Genomic DNA, 21,201 nt, shown 5'->3' with positions numbered 1-21,201 from the left:
ATTTTAAAAAAAGCGAGCACTTAGGCTAGTTGTCGTGGAATGGGCAGCAATGTCCCTTTTCAACAACAAAAACATCACCTGGCTGCGGTTGCTAACCTACTTGCCAAACGTGGCAATTACTAGCACGTCGCCCGTTATGGGGGAGTCAGCAGTGAACAGTTGAAAATAGTAGACTGATATGGTAATGACATTGATGAAACAGTTCAGTATATCTATTGATTGCATAGAGAATTATCAAAATTGACAAAAATTAATAATATTATGCATATAGTCGATATAATGAACTTACGTCAAGAAATCATGACACAAACAATGAATGATAACTAATAAATTAATTGAACAATTAACTAAGCTTACACGACACGTATTATGGATGTTAAATTATTTTATCTACATCAGTGTCATTAGGTCAACTTTCATGTATAATCGAGTGATTTTTATTTCTAAATATTTATTACGCAATATAAACTTCCTCTATTGTTTATTATAGATAATAATAAATTATGTATAAGATTTCATTTTAAGAGAAAGAACGATGTTTACTTTGATAAAATTAATATAGAAATAAAGTGCATCATAAAAATCGTATTAAAATTGAGGAAGATATTGCTTTATATTGCGCGAAATAAATGCAGGCTATATAGTAGCTAAGCAATTATATATACATATGTCTTATGCTATAGCTAATGCGAGCTATATATTGGATTCCATCTTAGGGAGAGGAGAATGGAGTAACTCAGATATATATAAGCAATTTAAACGATGTAACATTTTGTAACTAGAAATGTTTTCAATCGCTCCAAACCTTCTTAACAATCTTTTTTTTTTCAAATGATGAATATAATTCGGCGAGAGGTATTTAAAGAATTTAAGTTTGTCCTTTCCGACAAGTGTTTCGAATTTATTCGGAAATCTTCTTCAGGGTGAAATGAGCACTTAGTATTTTAATTAAATTCCCGTTATCCAGGTGTATACTCGTATAAATGTTTAAAATATTGATATGAGTTAAAAAGATAGATTGATATTTTGCTAAAAGCTGATTTAAGATAATTTGGATTTACACTAAATTTCACAGTACACAACGGCTTGTAAGAAGTAAGCTTGGGCAATCAGTAATCTGAAAAACAAGTAAATTGCTATAATATGTTTAGTCTCTTTTCTTGCCGATTGTTGCCATTTTAACTTGATCTACTATTTCATCTTTTTGATATTTCATTCTTCATGGTATAATTTTTAAAACCATGTATAATAATGACTTCTTTATTGTAACACGTTTATAATAAAGTTTTGTTTACAGAGTATTTCAATTTTTTTAATTAATAAATGGAAACTAAAGATGTTTTCATCAGAACTATATAAGAAGCATTATATCTATTATTTTACTGTAAACCTTTTAAGGTAGATATTCCAAATAAGCCTATTATCCTCTAATATTTTAAGATTACGGTTATGCTTCGTAAATCAATAGTAACTACTATCGACAGAAACTCACGCGTTCATATATATAGATATATTCAGTCGCTACTTGTCATGAGGAGCATAAGAGTTATCTACTCTGCCACTAACAATAGACTCGTGTATTCATAGATTAAGGATAGTAAGTATTCTACGTGTGTAGTGATTACTATGACAGACGGTTCTTATAATATTACACATGATTTATATAAAGTATCACGTATATGATATCATCCTTAATCTATGACGTCGCAAAACAATAAACATACTTAGAAATTCGTAAAAGAGAGATATCACAAAATTATGAAATATGTCAAAAAAATTAATATTTTAGCTGAAAGAACCTAGCGATATAATAAAATACTTCTTATTTTCAGTTATACGTCATATCTCTGAACTAAATCTAGTACATAAAATGGGAAAATAAGAAAATCTTATTTTCAATAGGCAAACTCCCCTCTATCACGTCGGATAATGTGCTCGGCGAAGTGTGAGCATTTTTCAATAAATAATAGTAACCGGACTTAGTCTTTTACCAGAAGGAAAATTCGTACAGTAATCATCTGTTTCAGTACCTCTTTATTACTTGTGTTTCAACTGCTAACTAAGCAAAGATACCCGAAAATCTGTATTTCAACGTAAAGGATGGAAAATGCGATGAAATTACAGAATTCATATCATTCATACTCAAAGGATACCCAAATAAGACCAAGACCTTATTGTAATATACCTTGAAGCCTAAAGCTTAGCTATCTCAAACTTGAGAGCTTCAAAATAACAAATAAAAGCCAGGATTAAATCGCTCGAAAGAACTGATTAAGGAGTTTAAGAGAAAAAACTACTCATAAAAAAATTTACTCTTTTGAATAAAAATAATATGTTTGTATTAACAGAGACCGTTTCTGTTTGAAAAGTGAGATAAGATGGTGAAATTATAAAGTATAAAGATAACACTATAGTGCTCAGAAAGGCGACGCAACAAAAAAAGCTATCATCATTAATTATTCTTAGAATTAAGTTGGTATTCTAGAAATGTCACTAAGGTAAGTATATTTTGAGCTTGTTTCAATTATTTGATATATATATTATAATAACATTGGGATAATGGTAGGAAGATGATGAATAACATAGAGAGTAACAGAGTTTGCAGCTCACCTAGTGGTATATTATTTTCTCCACCCATATGCACACATAGGTGTATTGCTAGCCTTTTAGAAAGGACTCTTTTCTTGAAGGTTTCAATGTCCTATTTGTTCGAAAGTACTACTGCTGGAAATTAATTCCACAGTTTAGTTGTAGTGAAAGAACAAAAACAAGCGTCTACAGAAACTCACGGTAGAGGATCGCTACTCGAAACTTGTTAAGTGTAATTCAGTTTGTTTAATCATTTGACTTTTCCATAGCACGTTTAGATAAAAATAGCTTTATACACCTATTAGCTATATCCTGCGGTTCTGTCCGAGTGAATTTGTACATAAAGTACCCTATATATTAAGTTAGAACATAACCTACACATGTATCAAATTTCATTCAAATCGTTCAGTAGTTTATACTTGAAAGAGTAACAAATAATAATAACAATCAATCCATCGTAATAAACTTTCGCATTTCTTATATTAATAGGATATACGTGCTTAACAAAACGTAGATTAAGGTTTGAACGTATTTACATTTTAAATAAACATTTCTCGGTGCAAAGGTTTTAATAACAATAACTTAAGCAGATAATTAATATATTAATTGTTTAATTAATTAACCTTTTACGCAATACATATCACGGAAATTAGAATTACTTATCTATGTCTGTGTTGTAAAATCAACATTTATGATTGGTCGATTGCTTTTATCTATGCAGCTCCTAACCATTCAGCAATATTTTTGTACAACTAACTGCGATCCATTTAATAGAAAGTGGTAACTCTAGAATAATATATCTTCCCGTGAAATTCCCACGATATTATAATTATTAAGGATGTCTAATTCTGATTTTTTATGCCACTTAGAATGACAAATAAGCGGTCACTATAAATGAAAGTCACATTTCTTGATGGCTGGTTAAATATAACTTTTTGCCCCATCCCAACATTTTAACTATATCATATTGGTATAGTGGTAACTATATATATAAGGTATTTTTCAAGCAATTGTAAACAAGTCAATAATATATAAAAAGCTTGTAAAATTTTCTACTACCAGTCTTCCTTCTTTAAGTTTTAAAGTCGCGCAATTTTACCGAAGAATACCTAGAGCTCCTCTGAACATCAAGATGCCAGCTGAAATAAAAATATTTGCATCTAATTATAACTTAAAAGGAATTTTCTGTTCGTAAATTATGTAAGTAAAACGGTATTTGATTTTTAACCACCAACTTATATTTTTAATACACAATAGGGATTTAACGCGATGAAAAATTTGCAGATAAATAGTACCTACATACCTGTTTCTTTATTTCCGACATTTCGACGTGAATTGCATTATGTCGTAGTCAGGGTTGCCAGACACAGACGCCGCTCACTTCAGTTCTAAGTCCTAATAATGTATTTAAAATATGTGTAAACAACGCGAAAGTAATATTTTATTATAAAAACATTTAGTAAGAAAATTATAATAATATATTTATATCACGTATTCCCATAGAAACTTCGGAAAATTCTTTTTTATTCTACATCTAATAAAAAAAAAATAAGAAGTATTTTATTTATTCAATCAGATGAACGACTTGTTTCTCAAATTACATTAAATATACATTTCACCTATAATACAATTAGAAATAATATCCCCCCTCCCATTCTTTTTCACGTAATAGAATATAAATAACACAGATTTTCAATGTTAATCTTTGTTCATAATTTTATATTTGGTATATAAGGTCAATCGCCATGGGGTTACAAGCTAAAACCCAATTATCCACGAATTGCACTTTTTTAAACGTACCTTTTTTTTGTAATTTGAATTATTCTTCTTTCTTACGTCTCACAATTTTCTGTTTTTCGCTTGCTCATGTATTCTCTTCGCTGTGAATAACTTTGTATCGACCTCAGGTACTGCAATTTTTAAGGTACTGTCTTTATGCTGTATCGTTACTTACTGAAATAGTCTATTCATAGATTAAATATTGAAACTTTTTTGTAATCAATAAGTAGATTTAAGTCTGGCCACATGTTTATGTGGATATTATTTTCCTTATTGTATTTAGTTTTTCTTCGAATTGTTTTCTTAACTTGTATCTGTATTTACAAAATATATGGTTGCTGCTAAAAAGTTTATTTCTACTATGACCTTCTATATTAAGGATATTTTGGTGGCATTCTCTTTCTGCGAGTTGAATGCTTGCTTTTTCTGAGATCCATCCGTTTCTTAGCAGGCACTAACCTCAATCTATGATTTATTTCAAACAGTCCGTAAAAGAAGAATTCCAGATAATCTATATAACAAACATAAAAAAGACTAATAAACTAAATTATGAAAAACGAATACATAAAATTATAATTACTATAAAATAATAATATACAAAATATGTTATGATTAATATAAAATGTACGTCATTTACAATAATACATAATACCGTTTGGTCCCGGCATAGAGTAAACAAAGGGTACTTAATAATCGAGAGAAGGACAGCAGCGTCCCTCTTAAAACATCACCAAAGCCTAATTGCGATTGATTGCGATTACCAACCTGTATACACAGCATGGCAACTGTTGGCAAAACTCCTCCTTTCTATATCATTATAGTGTGCGTTCAACAGCGCACAGTATATATATACATACTACATAGCATACATATAACATTAGCTTTGTCTCTAAAAAACAAACCCTAACTAAAAGTTGAAATTGAAAATGGAGTTTATAGTTACATATATATTAACATTATCTACACATGAAAAAGTAAGTAAAAATTTTAAAAATTATTTAAAGATAAAAAAATTCTGTGAGATCACTGCCAGCTGGTAGGGTGCCTAGGATACTTGCTGTATTTCCACGCTGAATAGCAATGGAAATGCGTTGACCAAAGTATAGGCCAGCCTCCTGGTCACCAGAGGTTTCCACCAGCCGGCGTGAAATCTCTTTGAAAAGCTTCATGGCCTCGGGGCCCCACGGACCCAGAGTTTCAACTCCAAACGCCGCAAATCTACACATTATATTATCTATATAAACATATTCTTCAATCAGTTCTCAAAGACATACATAAAAAAAGCTTTAATAAATTTTAAAGCAAGATACCGAAGCACAAATTTGATATACTTACCAAATTTATACCGAACAAACCCTAGCATATGCATATTAATAATCGACTGTACTTTTACGTTTCATAGTTCCCGATCATTTAGATAATTAATATTATCTCGAACCGATATTATTATTAATTATTTATTAGTATTAATTATTTATTAATAAAAGTCATAAGCACTCATTCACCACATGTATAAAAATGTTAGTATAATTTTTGTAATTATATTTTAAATATATATTTCTCGTTTTTAGTACTAAAGATAACAAATTTTTTTATACTACTATGGTGCCAAACAAGCATACGGTCCATCTGATGGTGAACATGGTTATCGTAGTCTATGGCCGCGTGTAATACCAGGGATGTCACGCGCGCGGTACTGACCTTTAAGAAACTTTATAAACAATATTATAAAAAACGAATTGACCCCGCGAGCTTCGTACCGCCTAACAGTCGATTCTTTATTGTTTTAGTTTTTACTTATTCTGCTATTCGGGACGGCGGGTCAGCTAGTAAGATAAAATAAGAAAAAAGAAAGTTAATAAGTCAACAATTACATTATGTCAAAAAATAAAAATTGTAAAACACGCCGTGCCACATCACTCAATTGTTTTTCTTTCCCGGAACCTCTCCACTGACACTTAAACTTTATGGTATGGTATTAAAATTCAAATTTACTTTTAAGTATATTTACGAATCGTTTGTATGGGAGTATAGATAAACATTGTTTTTAGACATTTTCAGGCAATTTTTTAATTTTTTTTTCTCCGTAAAATCCATCCTCGTACTTCAAGAAATATTCTAAAAAAAAAATTAGCGAAATCGGTAATTTTTTTCGTTAATTTCGCTAATCTCGAGAACGAGATTTGCGCTTTTGCAACCCATTCAACGATTCATTATTATATTATGGATAAATAAACATATTTTCAACCCTATTAAATATTATTCTTAACTCTTATTACCAATTTATTATAAATATTGCATCATTCTCCATCCAAGGGATTATATCAATTTCCATAGTGAACAAATCTACTCGGATCAGCCTTATAACATTATGTTCATAATAGTATGTATTAATTAATTAGAACAAAAAGTATACTTCGTAAATACTTTTAGTCATTGATATGGGATATGTAGCGCTTAATAGTCAAATAGATTTCTGAATTGAAATTGGAATTGTGCCAGCTAGGGGAAAAACGTGCCCGTACTGATTCTCACGTACTATATATTGCAACAGCACCCATTAAATAAAATAATGGAATGTTCAAACTTAATTGCTTCTAGAATTTAGGGGTTAAAGAACGCTTGTCCTTTTTTTAATGTAGTAGAAATATGTGGTCTCTCCTAAATATACACATGTAAACTGAATATTACAGAGAAAAATAATGAAACTTCTTCGAAAGTATCAGAGTTTGAAACAAACGAGAGATAAACATAGTCAAGAAAATGCTATGCATGTTGTTGTATATGTATTGTTTTGCATATTATGTTGATAGTATGTTTATATTTTGATCTTATGAAACAAAACATGATCACAAATGTTAGTTTTATGTGCGTTACCTTGATGGAATGCACGTACATTATAATGATATTTATATAGCCATTACTTTGTTAGCTTTAAGAGCTTAAACCATTTCGACGCTCTAGACAAATATAACTAATATTAACCGCCGTTGATATGACACCACATACAAAATATATATACATATATATGTAAATAATTTCTGATCGTTAGTCTTGCTAAAACTCAACAACAAAAACAGACTAAAACACAGACACTATGTTAGACAAGAAATTTACCTTTTTTATTTAATCAGCGAAATGTCCACTTCCCGACCTTTAGAATAAAAAGGAAAGATTCTCGAGTGGCGACCATATACAGATATATACGTAGTCTGGATCGACTCCCTGCAAGAGTGAGCGACAACCTCAAAAGTGATCCAAGAGGTTTATGGTACATGTAGTTCAAGATCATATTTTGTAGTAAAGTTTAAGAAAGACATATGTTCATATGTGGACGATAAATAGGTTGTAATGATTAACTATCGTCATTACAACCTATTTATCGGGGGGGGGGGGGGAGAGTGATTGTTAGAAATGTAGACTGAGAGTCCCATTGCTAGCAATATACCCAACCAAGTCGATCTCCACGCGGTTCCCCCTGGAAACTATCATGGTTAATTCCTGATGAATGATTAATCAGGCTAACTGGCTTGTTTTCATTTTTATCTATCACCCTTCACTGGTACTCCGCCAGCGTATCCCGTTAGCGCAGGCGGGGTTACCATTCCATTTTCACCCATCAATAAAAAACCTATCTATCGTCTTATTATTATCTATTTATCATCTTATCGTTATATAGTCTAATTTAGAACTTACTTATTGTTAATTGACAACAAAAAGTTTTCAAGTTACCAGAGAAACGCTGTATATAAATCGTCTGCATGGATACATCTTGTTTCAGTTTGAAAGATGAAGTACATACATGATACACAGTATTTAGAATTATTTATTTATTTATTTATTTATTTTCTATTATTCTTACTTCTTATATTACTTCGAACTATATCTGCTATGTAATTTTTGTCGAAGCTCTATTTTACTTTTCATACACAGCTTCTCTAAAATATCCCCAAAGAAAATAGTCGATCAGATTGCTGATAATGTAGCTTTCTATTAGTGAAAGAATTTTTAAAATCAGTTGAGTAACTTTTGAGTTTATCTATTACAAACAAAAGATCGAATCTTTGCTCTGTAGTTGGTTAGATATTGATAAACATGCTTTTAAAAACAACTTATAGATTAGGGTTTGAACGTAATTACATTTTAAATAAACACTTCTTGGTGCAGAGTTTATGACAACAATAAATTAAGCGGATAATTAATAAATTAATTATCAATTAATTATTTTTTTACGCGACACGTATTATGGACATTAGAATTATTTATCTATAATGGTGTCGTAGTGTTAACAATTATCATTGGATAATTGCTTTTATCTACCTCACTACTAAACATTCAGCAATATTTTTGTACAACAAGCTGCAATTCATCTAACAGAAAGTAATTTTTCGCCAATAGACATGTACAGCACCATAGAGTTCACAAAATAAATGCACTGCGATATTTCAGCACTTTTTCCTACATGGCAGTGTGACTAACGAAAATGTCCCTGATAGTGAGTGATCTGTACAGTCCATAGACACTAATAACATCAAAGGACGTATTGCCTGTGCGGCACCGGCCTTCAAAGGTATTGACGTTTTTTGTTAATTGATGATTAATAACAATCTTTGAATCTTTGAAACTTTTTTATCTTGTTTTTGCGTTTTGTAAATACATCTGTACCATCAAAAAAACCTACGAATCTAATTGCATAATTCACATTTTAATATGCTACAAAAACATTTATAAATAAAGAAAATATATTTTTTGTTATACATTTTTAATTTGTAAATTAGCAAATAATACATACTTCTATATTATCATCATTATCATGATATTAGCCGCTATTCGTCCACTGTTGAACATAGGTCTCCCCATATTAGGGGGTTTTGCTACTAGTTGCTATGTTTAATAAGATAAGCTTGGATTTCGCAGTTAGACTTTGATGATATTTACATATCATTCCCCATTCCTCGACCATTAAGTTCCCTTAGTCGCCTCTTACGACACCCACGGGAAAAGAAGGGGCGGCCTATCCTATACCGGGACGACACTTCGATTCTTCTATATAAACACTCTTAAGTTTGTAGCTGAAGTCCAAGAATACAGAAGCCAATGTGGAAAAGTTAACGTTCTAAATTGACTCGACCGAAATAATTTAATAATTTGGACTTATTTTTATGCAAACAAAGGAAATTGATCAAAGAAAAAATAGATAGATCGATGTAAAAATAACACTGTCTTTTTTGTTCTGGTCAGTCAACAAATCCTGGTCACGTACAAACTATTTAATTGCACATTATTATATAAAAACAATAACTACGCTCAGAAAGTCACGTTTCTAGGCAGTTGTTTAAATATGTATAATCTTTTGACCCACTCCGACAATTTAATCACGTCATAAAATCAATATTATATAAACATTCTTTATTCATTTTTACCAGGAAAACTTAATATTTCCTTAACAAAAGAACATTAAAATTAAACAATTAAATAAGAATTTAACATAGAAATATAAACAAATAATTAAAAAACTCAACAAGTATTTCTACGCCTTATATCAGTTATCTAAAATATGTAATAGAGAATCTTTGCTTACTGCTTACCATAGTTTTCTGCCCCGTGTTAAAATTTGGAATTATATTTTAGGGGAATTCATTTAAAATACTGAATATTTTTAGAGTACAGAAAAATGCATATATGTCGAATAAAAAAAAATTATATTTTAAGAGAATGAAAGATGCGTTCGCATTTAGGACGCATCTTTTGTTCTCTGAAATTATTAATTTTGACAAACATTTATGAGTAAGGAGTGGCTTTGTTCCCATGCTTGCTTGATAATATCATTCACAACGTTTGACTCAAAAGAAAAATAATTTACAAATAATCTAAAAATTTACAACAAATTATTACCGAATAACTTAAAATAATTACCCATATTGCACAGAATTTTTATGACAATAATAACATGATTTAGACACCATCTTAAGATTCATAATTTTAAAATTGTAAATAGGGACACAACCCGCCATAAACTAAAATTTCATCCTAATCATCTGGACAAATGGCAGTCTTCCCTGTGCGTTTTTGAAGACACTTTCTTCCACGCCCACCCACTCTTTGGAATCAACTTCCGCCAGCAGTATTTCTGAACCGATACGACATCATAACCCTCAAGAAAAGAGCATATTCCTTTTTAAAAGGCTGGCAGCATACCTGCTACGCCGTTGGTGTTGTAGGTGATCATGGGTGGCGGTCACTTACCATCAGGTGAGCCGCATGCTCGTTTGCCCCCTGTGTTGTAAAAAAAAAACACGTTTTATTTTTTTACATTGGAAAGAGATTTTTTATTCAGTAAGCTTAAAATATAAAATAGATTAAAATTATGTAATAATATTTGTACGCACAATAATAGCAAAACACAGCATTTACAGAGTATAAAATATTTATATCTATGTGTATATAATATTATGCCTATATTTAAACAAATAAATTATTGAACGATTATTTGATTGATTGATAATAGTTATTTTTCGTGCTATTGTAAACAAACTAATGATATATAAAGAGCTTGAGAAATTTTCTGTCTCCAGTCTTTTCTGGGTAATGAAATCGTGCATTTGTGCCGATGAATACCTAGAGCTCCTCTAAATATTAAGGTGCTAGCTGAAATTAAATCAGATTTGCATCTAATTATAACTTAAAAGGAATTTTCCGTTTATAAGTTATGTAAGTAAAATGGTATTTTGTTTTAAATTATTATTTTATATTTTAAATTATTTTAAAATATTTGCTATGAAAATTATAATATATTATTACTCTATATCATCCACACCCATAGAGATTTTGAAAAATATTTCTTATTATTCTACTTCTCCTAAAACAGAAAAAAAAAGAAATATTTTATTAATTCAATCAGATTGAAGATTTGTTTTTCAAATTAGTATGTCCGTTAGGTTAAATACCTAAAAATATACATTTCATTTATAATGAAAGATGGAATAATTTCTCCCTATTTCTTTTCATGCAAAGGAATATTGCTTATATTTATATAAAGCCGAGAAACATTATTACAAATTTTATGTATAATATATAAATAAGAGTTATACGGATTTTTGATAATTTCATACTAGTCGCCATGAAGTTATAAGCCAAAAGCCATTTATTTACAACATGCACCTTTTTAGTGTTTTATTTATTTACAATTTGAATTTTTTTCTTTCTTACGTCTCACAGTTTTATTTTGTTCGCTTATCCTTATATTATTTTTGAATAAATCTGAATCGACAGTAGGTACTATTATTTATGCTTTTATTAAAATGTATCTGTTCTATTCACAGATTAATGATAGTATGACGGCGGTCTTTTTCTGCTAGTTAAATGCTTACTTTCCCTCAGATCTATCCGTTTCGTAACAATTCCTATCCTTAATCTATGATTTGTTCCTAACAAACCATAAAAAGAGAATGCCAGACTATGCCAATATCAATGAATAAGTATACTTTATTTGTATTATACAATAAGGAAATAAGCAAGACAATTAACATGTAACAGACATAAGAAAGAATATTAATTTAAATTATAAAAAAAGTTTTTTTTTATTTTTCTTCATGTTTGAAATTTAAACTTGTAATAAAATTCTTATGCTAGAATAAGAAAGCTTGATAACTTTTAAGCGAATAAAATTGTCCTCGATCTTTAAATGTTAAGAACATTTTAGAAAAACTGAACGTTACTGTTACAGAATAATGGCTCCACGAGAAGAAAGGAAAGGATCTTATGTGTTGTTCGAGAACGAACAATCAGAAAAAGATTTCGAAAAAGTAATTCCACGATCAGCTGAAGATAGAGAATGGGATATAGTGTGGCCTAATGTATTCATATTTCTCATAGCACATATCGCCGGCCTCTACGGCTGCTATCTTTTCCTTGGACAAGTAAAACTATTAACCTGTATCTTTGGTAATATATAATTTATTACTAAAATAATAACATTATTAGAATTCTAAATATGTTTTTTTAAATGCATGGTATCTATACATATAAAAAATTGTATACATACAAAATATTGCAACTTGACAATGTCTATACATAAAAGATATTTTGAAAAAATTATATCCTAAAAATCTAAATTTAAATCTTTTAAACGTTTTATGTTAAAATGCCATCTAGAACTTGTTACCTAATTCTAAATTCCACGCATATGACCAAAAACCTGTTAAATAATATATATATTATGATATATAATATATATGATTTATAACTTTATTTTTACTTTATTTTAATAATTGCGACAGATAATAATTGTGTAATTTTTCCCTTATAGCTTTCGTTGTGCTTATAATTGCCGGATTAGGCATTACAGCGGGCGTGCACAGACTCTGGTCTCATAGAGCATACAAAGCTCGTTTTCCTTTACGTGTCATCCTTGCAATCTTCAACAGTATGGCATTTCAGGTTAGACAAAGATTTTGATTTTAATTTGTATTTAAAATTTAATACACATTTTTTTTATAGAACTATAAAAATATTGTGTATTAAATATTAACTTCTGTTGTACTTTTTACTTCATATCAAACGTAACTTATTAACCGCCCATGAATATACCACTGCTAGAAGTGGACCTTTCCTTATAGGAGAAGGATTCTGGCGACAATACCCAGACGGGCCAATATAGTTGTTTATTTTTAGTGTTCAGTAAACACTTTAAAAGAATGGAATTTATTTTAAAAATAACAAAATATGTCATGGCCTTTTTACAGCACCCCGTGCTTAGATGGGCACGCGACCACCGAGCCCACCACAAGTACTCAGACACCGATGCTGATCCTTACAACGCAACTCGAGGCTTTTTCTTCTCTCATATCGGCTGGCTACTGCTCCGGAAGCATCCAGAAGTGAAAACTAAAGGACAGCAAATCGACCTCAGCGACTTATATGCTGATCCTGTGCTTCGATACCAGGAAAAGTAAGTATTTTTATACAATATAGAAGTCCATGAAGTTGATGAAAAATTATAATTGGTCCCTATAAGCATTATTAGAAGTAAACAACTTTGTGGATACTACAATATATACTGTATCAAACGCGATAGTGTCGTCTGTTGCCAGTCCTATGAATTATGGTGTTATAATTCCATATACTATAATTTCACGGCATCATTTCACACACAGTATAACATATAGATTTAAACCGAAACAACAATGCAAGCACTGTTGTTTTATGATATTGTTTACATCATACATATCTACTAAAATTGTATTTATCAAGTAGGAAAAAAGAATACAGAGTTCTTCTATCATATGAAACTCATCTATTTAAACTAATAACTTTTGTTTTTTATTTAGACCAATATAATCTGATATTAATAGCGGATTTAATGCTATAGGAATTCTCTACCAATCAATCTTTATGATGTGCAGAGATAATCGAATAAATGAAAAAATAATTTATATTTTACTCATACAAACATAACAAATTCATATATAAATTAAAAAAAATATACATATATATAAATATATATGTATATGTATATAATATTTACATATGATGTGCTACTAAAATAAATATCATATTAGTGCAGACGTAAACTTTCATTGATTAATTGCTTGAAAAACTACGATCGAAATCAGTTAATTATTGGCAATCATATTGCACAATATGCACACAATAAAGTACGAACAAAAATAGGAACAATAAAGTAAGATTTTCTTCTATATTATATTTTTTTTTCAGATACTACATGCCTCTTATGTTGGTGACCTGCTTTATACTTCCTACATACATACCCACATTGTGGGGAGAGACGGCATGGAATGCTTTCTTTGTATGTGCAGTTTTCCGATTCATTGTTGGTATGAATGTTACGTGGCTAATAAATTCTGCAGCCCACAAGTGGGGTTACAGACCATACGACAAGAATATAAACCCTGGTGACGATAAGATCTTAGCCTTGATGGTACTCGGAGAAGGCTACCATAACTACCACCACACGTTCCCATGGGACTACAGAACAGCTGAATTAGGTGCACCCCTTAACTTGACCACGAGATTTATAAACTTGATGGCTAAAATTGGATGGGCTTATGACATGAAATCAGTATCGAAGGAGGTCATAGAGAAACGGAAGATGAGAACAGGCGATAATAACCATGAAGAACACGAGATTAATAATTCCGTTGAAACATAATACAAACAGTTTTTCTCTATCTCTATCAGGAAATATTGCAACAGGTCTTGTGATTCTTTCAAAAGTTTGAATCTGTGTTAGTCCAGCTCAGCGACTTTAGTGTAAAAATGTTCAAGTAATTTGAATCATTAAATGCCTCTTAAACTTTGAAACTTCACAGCACATAAATGACAATCCTATTCTACAATGACGACGTAAGGCTTTACATAACGGATACAACGAGGTTAACAAAAGCCCTATATAATATATAATAATAGAACGACACTAATAAATAAAATTAAGGCTTTTGTCTACATATGTGTATAGAAGAATATAATTATATATCTTAAAAAAATTATAACGATTAACTGGCTTACTGTATATATATTTCTTATTTATTTCAGCACTAAGTATATACTTTTAATTTGACATATATTCTGTTCAATGTCACTTGATTAGACGCTTGATTATACTTATCAATGTACTGCCTTCATAATTATATAAAAATTTAATCTGTAATAAGGTGTGGACGATATTTTCCTATGTGAAGTGTGTTGATGGTAATACAGAAATTTATTTTTCTACTTAACATTTGTGATAATAGTTTAATATTTTATTTATTTTCGGTTAAATAATACAAGATATTGATTTAAAATAAGGGCTTTTGCTATAAAAACTGTTAATTATTAGATTGATACACAGTAAATATTCAGTTTATTAAAACAATACCCGTACAAAATACTGTAAGTATCATTTAGTAGAATAAATATTCATGAATTATTATGTTTTTATTTTCCTTGTCCAAGTAAAATTATAAACAAATATAGATAACCCATTAGACCTAGTTTTGCTTCCTGTAGCGTCTGTACTCTGTTGTTTTTTTTAGAATAAAAACTACCCTGTCTTTCAAGTTCAAACAATACCAAAATTTCGTTAAAATCAGTTGACTGGTTTTGAAAATTAGCCTACACTCATGCTGCTCCATTAAATTTTGCGATACAATACCGAAGGATATTTTTAATATACCTTTCAATAAATTAAACTGTACAAACCCTGGTAGAATATTAATTAAAACTTAAGTACGTTCATAATTGTAATTTCTTGATAATTAACGTTATCTCGTATCGTTAATATACTTAATTATACATTAATTACTATTATTAGCAAGTATTTAACGTATATCTTTTAAAATATTTACCTTACGCAATATCGTAATAATAATGAATATATATTTATTATTTTTATTACTAACCTTAAATTATGTATTGTAACCCCAGTAGTTATTACTCACTATAGAATAGGCCACCCCTTTCTTTACCGTGGGTGTCATAAGTAGTTAATTTTTATCTTTCTCATTATTAACACATATTAAAATTTATAATCGGGACTTAATACGACTCCATTTCGAGGAAATAATATCTAATATACCTATTATTGCTGTCTTTAGATATCCAAATACTAAAATATTTATCTGTAATGGTGTTCCGATCTTTAATTTAAATATAATGTTTGTAAAGATGTTAGGATGTTTATTTTTTTTATATTACGTTCATATACATTATATACATATATGTATCCATTTCATTACTTAAGGAAAACTACTAAATAATATTAAAAAAAAATCCAAAAGCAAACAATATATGTATTTACGAAACTATTTCTACTACTTATTTTTTCATTGCACCGGTTACAATCTATAGGTCTCTATACACTCTTATCAAAGGCCCTTGCCATATAAATCCAATTCAATCAGATTGCATGGTGGATAAACAATTTGAGTCACGTACCATCTTGCGTATGAATACATTCATGAAAGTTACATGCTTTGAGTATTACGTTTATCGGCCATTTCCAAATTATAATTCAAATTAGGTATAAGCTGAAAATGAAGCATGATTTATGGCGATCATATATTACGTATGTTTATATATTATTCAATAATTTACAACCTACTTTATTCATTAGAACTACTACTTTTTTTTAATACACATGTATAGTTTTTTACTTTACTGAGCAAAAGTAATAATATATTACAGCTAATAATACATTATGAACAGCGCCGTAGATATGTATAACTATTTTATTATTATAGAACTTGTCATAGATAATTATTAGCTTCGCTTAATCGCATAACTACTAAATGCCTGAACAGACTTACATATATGTATGTATACGGGATCGTTTGAATCTTTATATTATCTCCAATGAGAGTGGCTATTTTTTTTAAATAGTTCCTTTTGAATAAAATAGTTATGTTTTTAATTTGCTAGTTATAATTGTACTAATTAAATTTATCATAACTGTAAAGCTGTGTTTTGTTTATATAGGCTACTGAAATAAAAACAAAGGTGATATGTCTATTAACATATCACCTATGTTTTTGTATACATTTTTATGTATGGAACAGATTTGTATGCAATATGAAATTCCGTTATAATTTTTTACGGCAATAATTTTCCATACTAATCATTTCAATTTCCAAAGTTTTCCAATAAACAATTGATATATTAATCAATTGCAATATTCAAAACATCAGGCTCCAAAGATATTAAGGTCCAACGAACAAACAATTTGGTGTCATATATTATAGTGAACGACTACATTCAGCCCTTGCTTAACGACCCAAGAGAAAGTAACAGTTGTGCGAAAATCCAATTCTAGAAACTTCGGCAGTTGATTACACGTAGCAAACTGACTACTTTTTGTTTTCTACTAGCTTCTGTATAGGGCAAACAAACACGATCGGTATACATACACAATCGATTCGTCCCTGTATCGAATTACTGAAGCTCTTTAATTAATCGAACGACCAATATACTGTATATATTTTCTTAGAATTTTACTTTAAATACTTTTACTAAACAATATTATAAAAATCCTTTAATATGTAAGTGGAATCTGTTACTTTGTGTCATTATAGGTAATGTAAAATTTTGTTTTAAAAAAGAAAACAGTATCACAGGAGTGATACTGTTTTTAAATAAAATAAAATAACGAAAATATTAGTTCATATAATTGTCAGAAATACTTACTTTTTTATGTGTACGCCATATTACTAATTATGGCAAAAATTCTTTATTTGTCAAATTACCAAGTAATACAGTTACAAGATAACAAAATCTTTTCTGACATTGCTCTCTTTATAGGGTCGAAACTAAAGTTTAAAAACGAGATAAAACAGCATATGGCGACACTGTGTAATGCCAATTCTGAAGTTTGGGAAACGAAAAAATAATTATATAATAGAATTATATAATAACAATTATATTATATTATATTATATTTAATCGTGTATATATATATATATATATATATATATATATATATATATATATATATATATATATATATATATATATATATATATACATACATATATATATATTAGGTAATTGTTCCGTATAATAAACAGTAATAAAAGTCATTTAATCTCATGTTTGAACAAGAACTGTATGATGCGATCAACCGAAAAGAGAATGTTCTTCTCTCAACGTTTGGCCGCACTATGTCGGCTCACTAAATGCTTTTTAACGCTACGTTTGAAGGATTCGAGGTTATAGAATGAAGAAAACACGTTATGGAAAAGGTAAAATAGGAGTAATCGACTTTTAAAAAAAAGCTTCGAATACTGTTTAACTTTTACTTTTTAAGCGATTTCAACAACAATTTTTAAAACAACTGTACTATACTATTAATTCGATCAAATAGTAGGAAATTACGATATTGATATTTACACTCAATTTTATTAACGCTTAAATACCTGAAGTTTCAAATTTGATACCGGGGTTATGAATCGCATTGGGCGCCTACAATCAATGTTATTTTAATATTTGGCTGTTTACATGTTACCAAATGTTTTTTTTTTTTTAATAAATATATAAAAATATCGTTTTGATTTTTATACTATTTTTCCCCATTAGTAAACACAGTACAGGGTACTTTTGATATTTTCCTTTTTCTATTTAGCATGGAGAAGGACAAAATTTACTATTTATTCTGGTCAATCAACATATTCCAGTCATGGGAACGAAATCACGATTGTTGATACAAGAATTATGTTACGTGAACAATATAATTATATTGTTCACGTAACATAATTCTTGTATGCAATGTATGAGCTCAAGGTGTAACTATATAAAGCAATACTAGGTAGGTGCTATATTCTTATAAACTACTAGTAGTTAAATTATGGTCATATATTTGTCTTAATTGATAGGATCGAGCGAGATACAAATAGATTAAATTGACATAATATATGAACGTAGGCAAAGCGCTTATCGAATGGCATCAATGGGCTCAAATATACAACGAATTAAATAAACAAATATACACTCAACTGTACAATGTTAGATTAGGTAAGTAGTGAGAGGAGTTAGTAAGTTTTCAACCAAGCCGACAACCTACCAGACGGAAAATGGTAACTGTCCCCTATAGATACGAGCCATGGATATCACAGAATACGCTGCGGCTGCAATATCTCTATATCAATATCTCCTCCTGTAATCTTATCGTCTTATCCTAAAATACTCGTACTTACTCTTCAAATGGAAACATCTACATAGCTTCTTAATATTCCTTCTACATACGCTAAAACATAGTATGAGCAATATAAATATATATATGCAAACATAGATATTTGGCAGTAGAGACAGGAGTGGAACAAAGATATTTATGTATCCAAACCACTTTTGTATGCAGTATCGCTCTAGTAAAATTAAATCAAAATTTATTTGAAAAAGCTCGGATTTTTATATTTACAATATTAACGTGCCCACACAAATTAATTAACTTTACAAAACGTATCTCTAAATATTTTTAAAAATGTTACCTGGTTTGCAGAAAAATTCTTGGGCCTGTTGCTCAGAAATTTTGTGCATGTGAAACAACCATGACATGTAACAATAAATTAAGCAGATTATTAATACATTAATTGATCAATTAATTATTTTTTTTTCTACACAACATGTATTACGGACATTACAATTATTTACTTATAATGGTGTCGTAAAGTGAACAATTACGATGTTTATTTTTGTACCACAAGCTGCAATTCATTTAATAGAAAGTATTAACCCTCGCTAATAGATATGTACAACACCATTTAGTTTACAAAATTAGTGCAATGCGATATTTCAGTACTTTTTTAGATGAAAGGGTAATAAACGTACATGAGGTTTACCTGATAGTAAGTAATCATCGCAGTCCACACTAACCACAACAGAGGACGTTATGCCTGTGCGGCTTCGGCCTTTAAACGTATTGACGTTTTCGCTAATTGATGATTACAACAATTAATAAAAATTTTTGAAACTACTTTTTATCTTGTTTTTGCATTTGTACCGTCAAAAAATTTTATGAATCTAATTGTATGATTTAAACACATTTTAATTTGCTATAAAAACATTTATAAATAAACAAAATATACTTTTTCATTATTCATTTTTTTATTTGTAAATTAATAAATAATACATGCTTCTATACCATCATCATCACCATGATATCAACCGCTGTCCGTCCACTGCTGAACATAGGACTTTGGTAATGTTTAAAGATCACCAAAGGTCTATTCTATACCGGGACTACAGCGATTCTTCCATATAAACACTCTTAAGTTTGTAGCAGAAGTCCAAGAATACAGAAACCAATGTGCAAAAGTTAACTTTCTAAATTGACTCGACCGAAAACTAATTTTTTTTATACAACTTAGAATGGCAAACAAGCTGACGGCCCACTTGATGAAAAGTGGTAACCGTCGCCTATAGACATGAGTACCATGGACATAACAGAGTATACGTTTCACCCATGCGTTGTCATTCCTGAAGACTTAGGTGTTATTCCTCTGTACCCTGTAAATTCACGCCATATCCCACCCTTATGTTTATGTTTGCATAAAGATAATTTGGACTTATCTTTATTCAAACAGAGATAATTGATTGAAGAAAAGATATATAGACCGATGTGAAAAATAACACTGTCTTTTTTTATTCTTGTCTGTCAACAAATCCCGGTCACGTTATTTTCTGGTTAATTGCACATTATTATGTTAAACAATAATTACGATTAGAAAGTCACGTTTCTAGGCAGTTGTTTAAATATCCCCTTTTGACCCATCCCGACAATTTAATCACGTCATATAATCAATATTATATAAACATCCTTTATTAATTTTTACCAAAAATTTTTTAATAATTACTTATGTACATATAATTAAAAATTGAACATGGAAATACATATTATAGGAAACAAATAATTCACAAAACTCAACAAGTATTCCTACGCCTTATATCAGTTGTCGAAAATATCTAATAGAGAATCTTTGCTTACTGCTTATTATAATATTCTGCCCAATGGTAAAATATAGAATTATATTCTAGGGAATTTATTTAAAATACTGAATGTTTTTAGAGTACAGAAAAAATGTGTGAGAGGCATATGTCTAATAAAAAATTAGGGATAGCTGCGAACCCATCTACTATTTAGTAAGTAAATAGATTAAGAATATGTAATAATATTTGTACGCTCAATGATTGCAAAACACAGCATTCACAGAGTATAAAATAATCACAACTATGTGTACCTATATATGTTTAAGCAAATAAATTATTGAATGATTAATTGATTGATTGATAATGGTTATTTTTCGTGCTATTATAAACAAACTAATGATATATAAAGAGATTGAG

At 29.6% G+C, this 21,201-nt stretch overlaps 1 protein-coding gene across 1 annotated transcript; it reads left to right on the top strand.

Annotated features, from left to right (window-relative positions):
* Window positions 1-10,930: 10,930 nt before the first annotated feature.
* On the top strand, window positions 10,931-15,298 carry LOC113512515 (acyl-CoA Delta-9 desaturase-like). Its single transcript, XM_052900171.1, has 5 exons — window positions 10,931-11,079; window positions 12,095-12,312; window positions 12,677-12,807; window positions 13,113-13,318; window positions 14,086-15,298. Exons 2-5 carry the CDS (start codon window positions 12,099-12,101, stop codon window positions 14,537-14,539), a joined length of 1,005 nt encoding a protein of 334 aa, XP_052756131.1. The 5' UTR covers window positions 10,931-11,079; window positions 12,095-12,098; the 3' UTR covers window positions 14,540-15,298.
* Window positions 15,299-21,201: the final 5,903 nt, after the last annotated feature.

This window comes from Galleria mellonella, unplaced genomic scaffold (assembly GCF_026898425.1).
Source record: "Galleria mellonella isolate WM207_F2 unplaced genomic scaffold, CSIRO_AGI_GalMel_v1 utg64, whole genome shotgun sequence".
Classification (NCBI taxonomy): Eukaryota; Metazoa; Arthropoda; class Insecta; order Lepidoptera; family Pyralidae; genus Galleria; species Galleria mellonella.
The sequence above is the reverse complement of the archived record's forward strand: the minus strand, read 5'-3'. Positions and strand labels throughout refer to the sequence as shown.

Excerpts from the sequence above, each read along its gene's own strand:
- LOC113512515 (XM_052900171.1), top strand. The coding sequence starts at position 12,099 with ATGGCTCCACGAGAAGAAAGGAAAGGATCTTATGTGTTGTTCGAGAAC. Across the intron at positions 12,808-13,112 it reads TCAACAGTATGGCATTTCAG|CACCCCGTGCTTAGATGGGC; the intron begins GTTAGACAAAGA and ends GCCTTTTTACAG. Across the intron at positions 13,319-14,085 it reads GTGCTTCGATACCAGGAAAA|ATACTACATGCCTCTTATGT; the intron begins GTAAGTATTTTT and ends TTTTTTTTTCAG.